At 44.4% G+C, this 16,369-nt stretch overlaps 1 protein-coding gene across 1 annotated transcript in view; it reads left to right on the top strand.

Annotated features, from left to right (window-relative positions):
- The window catches only part of agap3 (ArfGAP with GTPase domain, ankyrin repeat and PH domain 3), a 74,484-nt gene that overhangs the window by 57,525 nt on the left and 590 nt on the right, over positions 1-16,369 (top strand). The window contains exons 17-20 of the mRNA XM_061084608.1: positions 4,558-4,712; positions 5,186-5,276; positions 6,369-6,591; positions 15,698-15,953. Coding sequence (XP_060940591.1) covers positions 4,558-4,712; positions 5,186-5,276; positions 6,369-6,591; positions 15,698-15,953 — 725 coding nt within the window. The remainder of the gene's footprint in view (positions 1-4,557; positions 4,713-5,185; positions 5,277-6,368; positions 6,592-15,697; positions 15,954-16,369) is intronic.

Raw genomic sequence — 16,369 nt, 5'->3', positions numbered from 1 at the left:
CGTTCCACTTTGATTTCCAGGTCAAGGATGTACGGTACCTACATGATTTACAGTTCTTAAAAACTGGGAAATTGTTCCTTTAATGACAGCGATTAACTCAGAGTGTAAAAACTATTTCAAGTGAACGTCATTTAAAAGAAAAAGTATCAAAGTTTCTAATCACTGCTGCCAGCAACACTCTTCTGGAGTTTTCGAGTACCTAACTTAGAGGTTTGGTAATGCAGTTGCCTTGTAAGGTTTAAAAACCCTTTGCTATAACTTGGCTGTTCAGCCATTGTTCCCACTCTGTACACCAGTTGTCCAGTACCTCATCTGGTTAAGATATATTTTATGTACATTTCTCTTCTGTAAGCATTAACTACGGCTGTCAGATAAATTCAGTTGTGTACATTTTCTCAATTACTATATTAAATACTAAAATACTCAAGTTAAGTACAAGTACCTCTAAACTTCACTAGGTTAATGTACTTGCACTGCACCCAGTAAACATTGAAATATATCTACCACCTATTTGTTTCGCGGGGCAGCCATTTATTATTTCACTTTATTGAATTGCGGTGATGTTGCTGCCAGAAGCCATCAAGCACAACATCTGTAACTGAGCGGTTCCCAAACAGTTTTATGATCCTTGTAAATGGTGGACAACGACTATCTTTATCCGTTCATTCCTCTTTGTAGCTCTATGGCCATTACACTCTAATTTCCTTTTTATTATGCCATGTTAATTAAGGAAAATCATATTTCGCTCAATCTTCACAGTTGGCTCCCCCCGTTGCCTTTGAGTTGTGTTCTTCCTTGTCCGCCCACTCGCGGGGTCCTGTTAATTTATTTCTAATTGGCACGAACTTGTTGATTGTCGGCTGGCAGACGGATGTGGTCAGGAGGTTAATGCTCGTGTTAATGTGACAAGGTGATGGTTCCTGCGCCGGCCGTTCTCTAAGTGCAACCATTGAGTAATAACCGAAGCGCTAATGGCCCTTTTACAAGCTCATCATGGCAGGTGCCTGCAAGACGACGGTGATACCTGTGACATGTTGTTCCGGCTCAGATTTAACATGCGTGTGCGTGATCAGCACTTTGACCTACAAGCCTTCATGCAGCATCATGGAGCCGAGTAATGACGATACCTGTGTCACGCATAAAAACTTCCCCGCTGCACAGGCTCCTCTGTCTCTTTAGTGGCCAGCGCGTCCCGTGTGCATTACTATGCATGGAGAATTAGATTTGTTTTCCCTCGTATACTCATCAGTTTAAAAAACCAGCCATCCGTCGCTTTTTTAATCTCCATAATGAAAGTGTTTTAATGCCTCCAATTTATTGCCTGGGCAGCCAACAGAATAATTAGCTTTGTTCGGGGTTTTTTAAAAAGATGAAAACACAAGTACAACAACGTGTGAGTCCAGGAGCCACAGATTCTAATCAAATGCGTTATGTACCTGCAGGTACGTTGGAGAAGAAGAAATTGATTTATTTTCGATGTAATCTAATTAATCAAGCTTTATTTATTTTTAAATGTTATCTTTATCCTGTGTATTTTGGGCTTTTATTGTCTTTCACCCTTAAGGTTCCTTTTTAAATTGACCTTTTTGATATTTCAATCCGTGCCATGGCTTCAAAACGTCACACCCACTGAAAGACTGTTTCACTCCGAGTCTAAATAAAGAGGTTCCCAAGTCTTTTATTGATTCTCTGTGACCTGTAGTCAATTTCACAAGCTGAATCAGATAATTGAAGTCGGTGTCGAGCTAATTGGATTATTGCTTTCCCCCTGAAGAGATGGCCCCCCCCACCGCAGCACGGGGATCGCTACATTAGTGGCGTCCGTCAGACATCTGTCATCCGAGTGGCACGGAGCTACATCTAGCAGCATGTGTGTAGGGGGGGGGATTGATCGTAAATATAAAGTGTAGTTGTCTTTTTAAAACCGATGATTTGTCTGCAGATCTTTTTTTATCATCAGATTACCATGAACACAGGTTTCATTTGATAATAAAGGTTTCAGCGCTCATCAAATGTCAGAACGGATTAGAGACGAAATACATTAGTGATTTTAGTGATAAATGACGTCAACACTTTGGTTGATTAATACACAACATTAATAACATATCAGCAGAACTATTTCCAGGACAAAGTGGATAAAATCTACACAGAAAAAAACAAAAAAATGACATTCCCCTTGTGTCTGCCTGCCTCCAGTCCTCCGAACATGCTTTATGCAAATGAGACGACTATTTGCATAGACATAATTAGGTAATTACAAATCATTTGGCTATGAGCTCAAGCATGTGCAGAGACCAGAGATGTAACACGAGTCACATTGTACAGTACCGAGTTAATGAATTGCTTCCGAGCAGCAGAGGCATCGCGGCATGTGTTGGAACATATGTCGTGTCAGACCCCTTGTTTGGAAACGACAGGTGACATGTTCATAAGTCTCAGTTTAACACGATGAGAGGATGTAACAGAGCCTCTTCGGATTCACCCTCTTCAAAACCTGTTTCAGGTCAAGTTCAATAAAAATAAATCTAATACACAACATAAGGGGGTATTTAGTTGTTTAAACAATCTAGTTGAGTTTGCAGAATTATAAAAACCCAAAAGACCCGTCTCATTAAATCATGGAGAGGCTGCATAGGTCCTTACAGAGGAATAACATAAATTAATAGCTATACTAAAAAAGCTTTGAGAAAGAGGAATTGATTTCTATCAAATACGTTAAAAACAAACACACAATCTTGAAATATCAGAAGCCAGTGCCGGCAGTTTGTTCAGAAGTCACTATTCTAATTTCCGCAAAACACCAACGCTCAAAATTTGTCTTACTACCCTGGTAGGGTCATCAAAAGTATTTCTTGGAAATGTGATGAGGTCAAGAGGCTGGAACTACGAGTCCAGGATCCAAAATGGGATTTTTTTTTTGGTTTGTTTGTTCTTTGACTGATATCACTGTAGCTGATTGTCAGAGATTGTCTTGACATATTAGATTTCATCTGACAAAACTTTATCTGATGTGACTCCGACCATCTGAGACTGAGTCTGCTGGGGAGTTGAGATAACAAGAAAGAAGAGTGCAGCCGAGGTCTGACCTGAACCTGAAAGGGAATCTTGTTTTTGTATCTGAATTCATATGCAGTGTAGAAAATCAAGTGGACAGCCCAGCCAACGTGACTGAACCCGACCGGAGCCTGAATATCATTCAAAGAATATTGTCCCCACACTCTCCATATAAGGTCGTGCACGTGTTGGAACCAGTGGCGAAAAGAAGCATCGACTCAAAATTAGAGAAACTCATGGGGCCTCTATATTTACCGGAGCAGGGAAGATAAAACACAGATTTTGTGACTTTAAACCACAAGGTAAATGATTTCATGAGCCAGTAGAACAACTATGTGCTAGAAATTTAATTGTGACGCAGAGAAAATTAGAGAAAAAGTAAAATAAAGTCATGTAAGAATGACATAATGGTGAGAGTTGGGTTAGTTTACAGAGCGGCTGTCCCTAACAATGGTTAATCACAAAAAGGTAGACACTCTTCTTCGTTGGTGCTGGTCAACGCTGCAGAGTAGTTTTACAATAAGCCAAATCGTCAACAGAACAGACGTTGGCTGAATCTGGAAAGATTATTTATGACAGTTTGTGCTTGTGAGGTCAGAAGCAACCTGATTTTGATATTTTCACCAGAATGTACAAGGAGCCTGGATAAACTGTTGCTGCACCATTATCTCCAAATGTGGTGCAGCAGTAGTGAGCAAGACTCTTCTGCTCACAGACGTATTATACAACCTCAAGTTCTTTCTTATAATGGAAGGCTAAATGGCTAAATAGCTGTACATAAACTTTCAAATAGGTTAAAAGCTTTAAAATCACAGTTATGTCTCGATCTTGCCCCTGGTCCCAACGTGGCCCATAATCATGATACATCTTTGCTATAATTTTTTTCTTCTCTGATTGAGTTTGTACAGTAACACTATAACAACTTGAGTCTCAATAAATGCTTAAAGCATAAAAGAAGGTTGAATCATAAAGACCTCATAAACATAAAATGTATTATTGTGCTGCCGGTGATTAGTAATTGCGATGCTCTTTTGAAGTCGCAGCAAATGGAATCAAAACTATACGTTGGCATTTATGAGTTTATGAGATTCTGAGGGCATCATCACACAAAGCGGCGTTGCCACAGGACCACAGGAGGGGCCGAGGAGAAATCACTCCCAATGTTGCTGAGTTTAACAGGAGCTCATTCCGTGGAGCATCCGTGCAGAGACGGGCCTCAATCACTGAGCCGCTGATTTGCAGAGTCAGATTGCTCAGCCGATGTGTGACTGTGTGTGTGTGTGTCTGTGTGTGTGTGTGTGTGTGTGTGTGTGTGGTTGTGTGTGTGTGTGCTGCTCCAGCTGACGTGTGCCTCCTCCGTGTGGTGACAGATGATTTTCTACCACACAGATATGCAGCAGAAGTAAACCACGTGCTCACGCGACGTCCAAAAAAAACTTGAAACAGCGCCCACGTGCATTCTCGATTAAGCTAATTGTGATTTTTTCCGTTTGTGTTTTTCAGAGCAAGAGGATTCCTTCGAGTTCATCATCGTGTCGCTGACGGGTCAGACGTGGAACTTTGAGGCGTCCACGTACGAGGAGCGGGAGCTGTGGGTCCAATCCATCGAGAGCCAGATCTTCGCCAGCCTGCAGTCGTGTGAGAGCATCAAAAATAAGGTACGGTCGAAACTGGACCGGGGATTCTGGGCCGATCATCGGATTACAGCATCGTCATCATGTTTCAGTTCTGCTGCTTCATTCTCACACACACACACACACACACACACACACACACACACACACACACACACATACACACCTCCTTCTTTTCCGACCTTTATTGTGCCCTCACCCTCCCCCGCCCATGCTCACCCACCACAAGCCGTCACATGTGGGAGGTTGTCAGACAGGTGCGCCGCAGTGTGGGCGATCTCTTATTAGAACTGACAGACATCAGAGACAGAACACGGCTTGTGTCAGCACACTGGGGAGACACGGCCTCAATTTCATATTCATATTCCCTCTGCCCTCCTTCCCTCCCTCCATCACCTGTTGTCTGTGCTTTGAGTCTGTTTGTAATGTTCTTTTTGCCTTCACTTGCAAATGATTAGTTCCTGCCGACTTATTCTTTCCCCTTGGTTGGTTTACAGTCTCGGTTAGGAAGCCAAAGCGATGCGATGGCCATTCAGTCCGTACGTAACGTGAGAGGGAACAGCTTCTGTGTGGACTGTGACGGACCCAGTGAGTATGAGTCTTCATCTACACACCTGATGTCTTACACACGAAGGATTTGTTATAATAACAAACTGAACTTTTCTGTGAATCTATATATGTTCAAAAATTAAGGCATTTGGCTTCAAGGGTTAAACGTGATGGATATTGCTTGTTGTACCTTTACTCGTGTATGTCTATAGTCAAAATCTTTAAAATTCAAAAGTAAAATTTTGTATCATGACTATGAGCAGCCTTTACCACAGGATTAGTTCAGTCTATGGCGGTGTAGCTCTCTCGCAACAGATTCCTCATTCCACAACTGCAGCTGAAACTATAACTGTCTGCTTGGATGGTAACAAGTTTATGGATAGCAAATAGCACTGCACACAGCTACACGATGCAGCATCAGAATTAAACACCAAGTTAGAGATCTCTTATGTTATTATGAGAGGTTTTTGTTTTGAATTGCTTCATTATGAAACTGTGCCAGTATAAATTAGATTACAGCAGACCGCCACAGTCTCTGTGATTAATAGGAAACAATGAGAAGATTGTTTGGAACATATAAATGAGTGTAATCTTAATAAAATTATTTCTTTGTAAATCATCAGTTCAGACAAATTGGGGAAGCTCCTCTCATTCTTCTGCATTATCCTCATGATGGGTATTACTTGTTGTACCTTTACTCATGTATATCTATAGTCAAAATCTTTAAAATTCAAAAGTTAATTTTCTTATCATGACTAGGAGCAGCCTTAACCACAGGATTAGTTCAGTCTATGGAGGTGTAGCTCTCTCGCAACAGATTCCACATTCCACAACTGCAGCTGAAACTATAACTGTCTGCATGGATGGTAACAACTTTATGGAAGCATATAACGCTGCACACAACTACACGATGCAGCATCAGAGTTAAACACCAAGTTAGAGATCTCTTATGTTATTGTGAGAGGTTTTTGTTTTGAATTGCTTTATTATGAAACTGTGCCGGTATAAATTATATAAGAGCAGAGCTTAATTACATTATTTCTCTGTAAATCGTCAGTTCAGACAAATTGGCGAAGCTTCTCTCATTCTTCTGCTCTATCCTCATGATGGTTTTTCTCCTCTCCCATACAGACCCAGACTGGGCCAGTTTGAACCTCGGCGCCCTGATGTGCATCGAGTGCTCGGGCATCCACAGGAACCTGGGCACGCACCTGTCCCGCGTCCGCTCCCTGGACCTGGACGACTGGCCGGTGGAGCTCAGCATGGTGATGACGGCCATCGGGAACGCCATGGCCAACAGCGTGTGGGAGGGCGCCTTGGAAGGATACAGCAAGCCGGGGAGCGACAGCATCAGGTTAGCACCCGTCTGCAAATAAAAAGGTGGCGCTTAATGAACCAGAGCGGAGATTATAGAAGGAGAAGCCAGAGCTGCCTTCTCCCCCGTTAGCTGCCGTTTATTTGCCGGCCACATTTCTGCGCAGGCACTTCACGCCACAAAATGCCCCATAAGAAGCACCAGGGGTCCATAAATGTCAGGGTGTTGAGCCAGGGACACAGTATTTATGTTTCAGTCCGTACTGTACACAGTGATCACAATGCCTCAGCCAGTACCTTGTTGACATCTATATCTGCCTCTCTTCTTTTATCTCATATCTCCATCTGTTCTCGACCCATAATTCAGGATAGTGTTGAGTTTGACATTTTGCACTTACCAGATAAATACCATGTCCTGCTCCAAATCCATCAACTTTGTCACTTGACGCGTACACGCTAATCCAGAAAAGATGCTATCTCAACCAAATCCGACACTCCCCAAACCCTCTGTTGCATCTTTGCATCAGTGTATTTAATTGAAAGTTTTCCATGTTTTTAACATACACCCTTTAAGAAATATACACATCATCCCATGCTCCCCGGCCCTAACTCCCCTCCGCGGCCCCTCTTCCCTCTGAGGTCCCCAGATCCGGTAGGAGGATTGTTTATCTCTCGGTGACAGGTGAGACCTGGCGTCCCAGTCTGACTAATGACCTGCTGTGTGGCTGTGCAGGTAATTAAGCAAGCCATTATGGAGTAACCCCACCCCCAAGAGCCAGGCCCTCGGGCCCCGAGCCGCCCTGTCACATATCCATCACACGTGGCCGGGTCATCACTCTGTCTGTCACCGGGGAAAGTGTCTGTGGGCTCAATGCTAGTGGCATTCCACTGTTTTAACATCGTAGTGTTATAACTTTGTTAAAACAAGTGACAGACCAGCAGGGAAACATGACTGGGTTCTTTTTACTACGACCGTTAACCCGTCTGCGTTCTCTGATGCTTCACCAATCGTATATCAATCAAGAATTACATAAATATGATCAAGTACAGCGTGAAGGCTTAACATGGGAGCAGGATGCATGTTGTGCTGTCACCTAATTAGATATTGATGACACCACATTGATTAATCTGATCAGAGAAAGTGCTGTTGTATGCTTCCTTTTATTATAAATCGAATCTCAACCAGTGCTGAACATGACTCATTATTAACCAGTCAATTATTTGATTAATTTTCCAGCAAAAAAAACGAAACATCCCCAACATGGAGATTATCTTCAGTTTATATAGTTGTGAATTAAATAAATGGGGCATCAGCTAACCCTTTAAAAAAAGGTAAATGACAATAGTGAAGTGTTCACTTAGGCTGTGGTATTGTGGTACTGCGAGTATTTTTTCCCATGTTTTCTAACATTTTGAATTTGTATATCTTCAATAAATAACAAGAAGCTCACTTTACTATGAAGAAGTCTGAGCAACCTATGATAACCAGGTACCAGATCAAATCAAGTTTAATATTTCTTGTCGATGGATTTTTTGTGATATTCAGCACAAAGTTGTGGAAGTGCTGACACTGTGGTTGTGTGCTTTTGAAAAGACTTCAAACGTGCACACACATTCACTGTTCACATTCACATTGCACAAGTCATTGTGACTGTATTCATGTTTCCAAATGAACAATTCTTTGTTTTCTCAGTCCACTGAACCTCCCGAATCCATCCTCCGCTTTTTTCGGCCAGTTCAGCGCTGAATGATGGCCTACAGTTATTTATTGAATGGTATCTGTGCTAAAGTGCTCCACCGTGGACTTGATGAAAGATTATTGATGTTGATTCCTCTCCGTACCACTGTCAGTCCCACGTCGCCTCCGGCCCGAAGGTTCTTCATTGTCTTAAAAATCCAATGGTGTCCCGCGGCAGCGTCTCCATTAGTCTCCACTGTCAAACAATAAATCTCATTTTCAGCATAACTAATCCTCAGACAAAAAACTGCTTTTGTAAATATCACACATGGCCACTGGTCATTGAGAGGCTGCTGATTTTGTCGCTGATAGAAGATTGTAGCCTCGTGGGGTAAACGGTAGCATCAAATTATTTAGGCTTTATAGTGAATGATGAATTAAGACCCACTTAATGGGATGTAGTTTTTTCTTCATCTTTTTCTCTACACAATATATCCTCCTCCTCCTCCTCCTCCTCCTCTGTGGGTGATTCTCTTAACTTGAGTGCAGCACATGCGGAAGGATTTTAATTGTGTCACATCAGTGACATGAAGCAGCTTTGTGATGGCACCTCGGCAGGCAGTGTATGGCTCCCGACTCCCACTAAACATTAGAGACACCTAATCTAAACGATTCAGTAACTACCTGAATATCAGCTCAGTGTCTGATTGAATGTCTCCTGCAAGACTAGTTTTACCTCTCGCATTTTTGAGGTTTAACTTAAAGGCGTTCATCCACAAGATTGGTTTAGCTTATGATATTCAGGAAGGCAGGAACACAATATATAGATTTGTCGTACGCGGAGCCGCACAGCAACACTGAGACTACTGGTGTACGTCAGACTGATTGCAGGCTTTTAAATTGGAAACATGCTCATATCCTTGCATATGTGCATGCGTGTCACCTGAAAAATAGGAAGAATGCACGGTACCACTTTCTAATGAGTCACCTGTTATGAAGCATTTTAAATGGAAATTACAAAGTTAATAAATACTTTTCTTTTAAAGATGTATAGGCAGCTACTAGGAAAACAGGATGGATATTGAGGTTGTGGGAAATCCCTTTCTGGTTACTCCTTGGTAATAATGCATTTAAAGGTTGTTAATCTATTAATAAACACTCATGAGGCTTCTCACTTTCTGCTTAGTCGTTAATTCTGCAGGTTTGAGTTTCCATATGTTGTTATAAATACTCAGATTTTAGTCACAATGTTGGTTAGCAACCCAAAAGTTGTCCCTATTTATGTCCTAAAGCTTATATGTACATTATTATTGATTTATTAAACACGAATAAAGCCATTAGTTGCCATTAATAACCCATTCATGAAATCATGTCTGATCAGTTTACGGCTAAATAATCTGTGAGAGATCATTTGCGGACGCTCTGCATTGTGGCTGATCTCTGCGGTCAGCATATCGTGGGGGGGGATTGTTCTTTTAATTAGCACCGGGGCGTCGTTGTGTTTTGCACGCCACCTCTAATTGCTTCACATGTTGGTGTAAGAAAACACCACAAAGTATTTTAGCGGATACCGTGGGAGGGGGGAGGTCCAATGACTAACTTTAGCCTTATCCTCTGCATGAGCTCACACACACACACACACACACACAAACACACACACACACACACACACACACACACACACACACACACACACACACACACACAGACACCAGTTCTCATTTGGGGGAGATGTCCTGGAGCGTGGACGGATGTGGACGGCTATCCCTCACTGGCGCCGGCCTCTCACTGTCACCCTCTGTGGGCTCCGCGCCCCCCCCGGCCACAGGCAGGTAATAGCTCTGATGAGAGCCCTCCACTTTGTTTCAGAAATAATTTGCCACTCCTGCCGCCTGCAGGGGCCGCGCGGTAATAAAAATGAATCACATCGCTAACCTCTCCAAACCTGGCCCCCCCCCCCCCCCCCCGCTGCCCGTGTTAACCCCTGGTGCCCCGGCGCTGGCATCTGGCTCCGCCTCTCGTCCTCTCTGGTTGTGTGAGGCTCCCGGTTCAGGACCCGTGCGTTGGTCGACTTCCAGGCCGCTCACAGGTTAGGAGGAGTCGCTGGAACGCCAACTCTCGGAAGAGCTTTCAGAATAGCCCGGCCTTGCCAGCAGCCCTGGTGGAAGGAGGAGTAATTAATTAAGACAAATTAATGACGGGGTCTTCCCCATGTCCTCCCTCTCTCACTCTCTCCCTCTGTCATTCCCTGCCTCTCTCGCTCTCTCGCTCTCTCCAAATGAAACCCACAGGTCAGTAATTAGCCCTGTGTGGGAGAAGTGGCACCACGGCCACTAATTGCCCACATGGCATCGGGTTTCAGAGCCAGGTGGACGCAGAGGAAGGGCTGAGTCATTGTGGCACAGTCCACTTAACCGATGCCATTTAGCTTCAATATTGTTAACATTACGAAATCGTGACAAAAGGCTCTAACCCGATGACATGAAATAAAAAAAGATCTGCTTCTCCCTGGGCTTTGTACGCCGGGCCAGGGTTCAGCAAGGGTTAAAAGCATGAACATTTAAAGGTATTAGTTTATCTGGCACAAAAACCCGTCCACTCGATCACACGGGGTCTGACAACCTCATTAATGTCACAATATATTCAGCCTCTCTCTCTCTCTCTCTCTGCCGGCCTCTAGAGCTCAGCACATTGGTTCTGGTCGTCCACTCTTTCTTGAAGGAGGGGAAAGAACCAATGTCTACTCCACTTGTAAAAAATATTTGCCTAAATTCTTTTGCCGCCGTTCTCCTCCGAGAGGACGGCGCCGTGTCCACACTGTACCCGCTGGACCGTGGGGGGGGTGGGGGGGCCGCATTTAGCACTTTTTATGCCGCGGCGTTTACTGTGTTGCTCCGTCATTTCTGGCCCCTAGCAACCTTTGATGCTTTGGGGCCCAGCTTTCTTTCCCCGTTGTGTTCGCTTTCTCTTTTTTTCTCTTCTTCTTCATCTGTCTTCTCCCTCCGAGCTGCCTCTTCGTCTTTCTGCTGCTGTCCCCTCTTCCTCGCTCCCCCCTTGTCTCTTTCCCTCCCCTCGGTTTGTGGAAGTGGAGCTGTCGGCTGCATGGGAATCGGGCCCATACAAGCTGCCCACCCCCACTGAGAGGTCTGTTCAGGCTGCCCCGAGCCCCCAGCACCACCCCCCATTAAACCCCCCCCGTCCGAAACCCTTCAACGCCACCATTTCTCCCCTTCACTGCGTCTGTTTGATGTGTCCGCAGTGAATTTGGATGCTCGGGGAAAGAGTGGGAGGAGCCCGAGGAGCTTTGATTGTTTATGGGGACTGTGCGTTTGAAAGATGTGCTGGTGGTGGGACGGACTTCCTCCTCTTCCTATGGACCGATGCACCTTTATTGCAGGCGACCAGATTGGTCATTCTGTGGCTCCTCCGCCGCTGGCTCCGCCCCCTCCTCCGTCTGAGTTTCCCCTTCCTATAAATTCCCAGTTCGCCTTTGTCTTTCAGGCTTGACTAATTATCCTTGTTTGTACCTCTTTATTTGAATTCAGTCATGTGTTCTTGACTCCGTGGGCCGGGTTTAGGAGAATCATTCCGCCATTTGCCACTTAATTAAGTCAGGGTCAGGATCCATTGCTCAACGGCGAGCTGAAGGGACAGAGCTCTAATAGAATTATAAAAGAGGCCTTTCTCTACTGTTAGGGGCTGCCTTTTATCTAGGTGGGCTCTGCGCAGGCAAATGAAAGGGGACACCAGGAATCCCGTTTCCACTTAGGACTCGGTAAGCATTTTGGTGTTTGCCCAGGACTTCTCGCAAATAAAACTCCGTGAAAGCAAAGTTCAACAATGATGCTCGGCCGCGAGGTAACTCTGAATAATGGAGGTGGTTTGTGGCGAAGCTTGTTTTTTTACTTGAAAGAGGCAGAGGCATTTTTATTGGGATCTTTAAGCTCCTCCGTGTCCCCTCAGCAACAGAGACATTTGGAACAAGTATGCGCTCGGAGCCGGGGTGGTGTCTCGTAACCTCTGCCCATGTGTAACCTTTATGTGTGTGTGTGTATATAAGAGGAACCATCAGTTCAATTTCCTTAATATCCCCCATGCTGTGAAAATTCACTCTCCTCTCCCTCCCCGCCCCCCCCCCCTCCCTCCCTCCCGCTCGGACCAGGCGTTTTTTTGACATGCTAAATCTTCCGATTTTATTTTTCTTCCTCCTGTGGTGAGGAAGTGTCCTTTTCAAGGGTCTCGGTTTCCCCCCTGACTGTCTAAACCCTACCTCTGTTTGGATTGTTTTTTCTATTTCAAACAAAGAGACAGAAGGGGATTACCATTTCACTTCCTTCCACACTCTTTCTTTCAAGTGGCAGCAGCTGGGGAATTTTTAAAAAAACCACTGCTTGCTTGCTTTAGCTTTTTCTTTTTCATCTAAAAAAAAAAGCTGTGGTTGGATTGTGAGCTCGGCATCAGTCGTGGTTTTTTTTTTGGGGCCGTTTTTTTCAGCGCAGGCTAACAAAGTGTCCTCAGGGCTCCTTTCTGAGATGTTGACGTCTTCTTAATGGCTCTGCTCAGCCTTTTTGTTTTTCGCATCTCTGTGCTAACTTTCTGCCTCATTTAGCTCATATCAATTCACCGGGCTCCACAGATTCGGCGTCTCATTCAGGGTCTAGCTTTCTGCTGCACACGTTTGGACAACAGCTCTTACGCCGCTCGTTTCTTACCGCGCTTACATTTTTGTTAAAGGTCGAGCTTCTGCCTCGGAGGGTTACTTCAGAGGTTATAGAGTTTTTTTAGACTTTATCCTCTTTGGCAGTAAAAAAACACAGAGACACTTGTTTTCAAAGGCTCCACCGGAAATAGGAGGGGAGGGCAGGACAGCCCCTTCCTGCTCTGAGCAGTCCACTGCCTCTAAGGCCAATTGATTTGCTAACAGGCTTGTCCTCACATAATGACTGAGTGGGGATTGATGGAGGTCTTACACCATAAAACTCCGAGCCACTGCAATTGCCTGCCATTAGGGCTGTATTGTTGTTCACATAATACCCTCAGCCTTAAGAAAAGATTTGCTTATGGTGAAGCAGGGGAAAGGACTTCTCCCCGACACGTTTTCTCCTGCTCCGGCTTTAAGACAATTTTAAGTTGCTTTATGAGCTTCCAGTTGAGCCTGGCAGTTAATCAGTTGGTGCTTTGGCGCTGATAAAGGCTTTTCCGTCACATCCTCAGCTCCTGTAGTTAGGGCCGGTGCCGCGCTCCTCTGTGCGAGAAGAACAGCTCCGCGAGGGGAATCTGGCAGCTGACATATGAGTCTGAAAATGGTTGCTGTCTGTGGTGAGTTGGCAGCCATGACACCCGGCCGCGAAGGTCGTAATCAGGGAGAGTGAGTAATGCTGATCTGGTTACAGTCGTTGAAAACGGCTGCTGTAATTGAAAAGGAGCTATTTGGTGATTTCCGTAAAGAGCACATTCACTTCAATTTCAACATATTTTCTGATATACAAATATATTTTTTCCGAGCTCTGGTGGTACATGTGCAGATAGTTTTGTTTTTATTGTCTGAGACTTTTGAGATGTAACTGAGTACCACATTTTAAGGAGTGACATATTTTTAAAACGATTTCAAGGTCATTGGATAGGAGAAACCAGGATGTTGAATCTGGGAAAATAAGCAATATTCCATAATTTTCTTATTATCAACAAATAATATTATCAACAAAATATTATCTGTGTTGATAAAACCTGATGTAGCCTATAAGTCTGTGTCATAGATTTACATTGTCCTCCTCAGCATTCCCCACACAATGTATTCAATCTATGACTGTAGCACACTTCTCACATGCAACATATCTGAGTGACAGTTAAACCGACTAATGAGTAAAAGACAAGTGTGGCTAAAACTATGAGGACTGATTTTCCGCATGGAAGGTACAAACTTTAAGGTGTGCAAGCAAACAACTCTGCAAGGAGCTGCTATGCATTGCAGCAACAGGTATTCTATGTTTTTTAAAGAGGAGTGGTGAGATAGGGTATTAGAGAACCCCTCTGGGTAATTTTGAGTTAATCCCACATACAACAATAAATTTGCTGGTGCATCAAGTCTCTGTTATTTTAATAGTCCCGCAGTAATTTTTTACTAATATTTGAGTCATGACTGTTAAAAATCTAGTAGTATTCAAAAGAGATCAGGCTGGTTGGTTTTGGTCTTGGAATTATGAATTTGTGGGCAATAAGGAAAACATAGAAAAACATTGGACGTATAGGCGACTCTAAACACAATTTGTCAAAAGTTTATTCTTTTCCGCTGTTGCTAAAACCATCAAAACAAACAAGAATAAGTCTAGTTTAATGTGCATGTGTGATGTGTCATTGTTCATCTCAAAGGTGGATTTGGGTGATTAGGTTGTGCTCCATCAGTGTTTTGCCGTGATTATGATGAAATGGAATTGAAGTGAATGAGATTGTCAGTTTGCACTTGCTGCTGCTGAGCCTCACTCCTTTCACACGGAGTCCCACGAGAGCCTTGTCACTCCAGCCAGCGTCGCCGCTCCAACTTATCCGTTCAAACCTCCTTCTCTCTGTCACTCATCCCCTGATCCAGACAACAGCCTCTTTCTGCTCGCCTTATCACACCGGCTGACAGGGTCACAGGGTTAGTGCCACACTGGGCATGCTCACTCATTCACATATTGATATTGATTTTTTCTTTTTCTTTTTTTATTTGGACAGTTTGTATGTGGGCAGAGAATGAAACGGGGGGGGTCAAGATGGAGCGCGATAGATAGAATTCTGTCCGGGCGATAGAGGACGGAGGAGTCTTCCCTCGGCCTCTATTCTCTGCTGCGAGCTGGAAGTGGAGGAGCCCCACATCGCACTGTCCCTCCTCTGGCCGCCATTCAGCCCCATCGATCTGACTCGGGGCCCGGCCCCCCCGAGGGAGACCGGGGCCCGGAGACACACTGCCTCTTTTGTGGAAGGGGTCCATCAGTTCAGACTGACAGCCGACAGCGCTGATAAAAAAACGAAGACCCCTCCTTCCTGTATTGTCCGCGGCAGACATGCTGTTAGAGATGTGTAACCTTTAGAAAGCTGGCCAGACTCTAACCGTCTTGCTGTCGACTGTAATCACTAGAAAGTGGAATGTTGCCCAAAGCGTCACACCCTTTGGCATTCTCTCATCTCTCCAGCCCATCTCACTGTGTTATTTCCCACTGTGATAGCAGAGGCTAGTGGCTTTCCTGCGCTCTAATCATTTAGAAATGTCACTTTACACCAGTGAGTCTCTCAGGCCAATTACAGTAATGTTTCCCTCAGGTGTCCACGTTCCGCCTTTTCTATGTGTTTACTCCTTTAAATCGCTGCTTCTGAAGTATGAGCGACTCATTAAAAGTTCCTTAACTTTGGTGCTAAATTGTGGATGCCGTGGTTCCTCATGCTTCGATGTGCCTGACCTGTAGCGTCCCTGTCATTTCCTTCTCTCCAGGGAGGAGAAGGAGCGCTGGATCCGGGCCAAGTACGAGCAGAAGCTGTTCCTGGTGGGGCTGCCCCAGTCCGACGTGCCCCTGGGGCAGCAGCTGCTCCGGGCGGTGGTGGAGGATGACCTGAGGTTGGTGGTGCTGCTGCTGGCCCACGGCACCAAGGAGGAGGTGAACGAGACCTACGGGGACGGGGACGGACGCACCGCTCTGCACCTCTCCTGTGCCATGGCCAACGTGGTGATCACACAGCTGCTCATCTGGGTGAGTGGGACGAACGTGTTTATTGTTAGAAATTAGAGTTGGGTGAGTGAACTGGGAGTTTAAATGGGAAAGGACAGATTATCCAACAGCCACTTATACTCTTTTTATTCTAAAGTTATTTTTTTCTAATATTCTTTTTTTTTTAGAATATTTTATTTTTCCAAATATTTTCACAATGTAAGAGAACATGCAGAGCATACAGAGCACTCTACATTAAACATCACAGAAAATTACATAACAAAATAAAAAATAATTCCCCCCACCCAAAGAGAAAACAAAAAACAAAAAAAGTTGGTGCATAGGATGACACATCACAGAGAAATACCGCAATGACACAGTAAATAATGTAATTCAGAGCTCCAAATAGTTACAGTCCAATGGTACCGTTGGTGGTGTATCCTTGTACTCCAAATAAG

The sequence above is a fragment of the Limanda limanda genome, chromosome 13 (genome assembly GCF_963576545.1).
Source record: "Limanda limanda chromosome 13, fLimLim1.1, whole genome shotgun sequence".
In the NCBI taxonomy this organism is placed as follows: domain Eukaryota; kingdom Metazoa; phylum Chordata; class Actinopteri; order Pleuronectiformes; family Pleuronectidae; genus Limanda; species Limanda limanda.
This window is presented reverse-complemented; position numbering and strand designations above follow the sequence as displayed.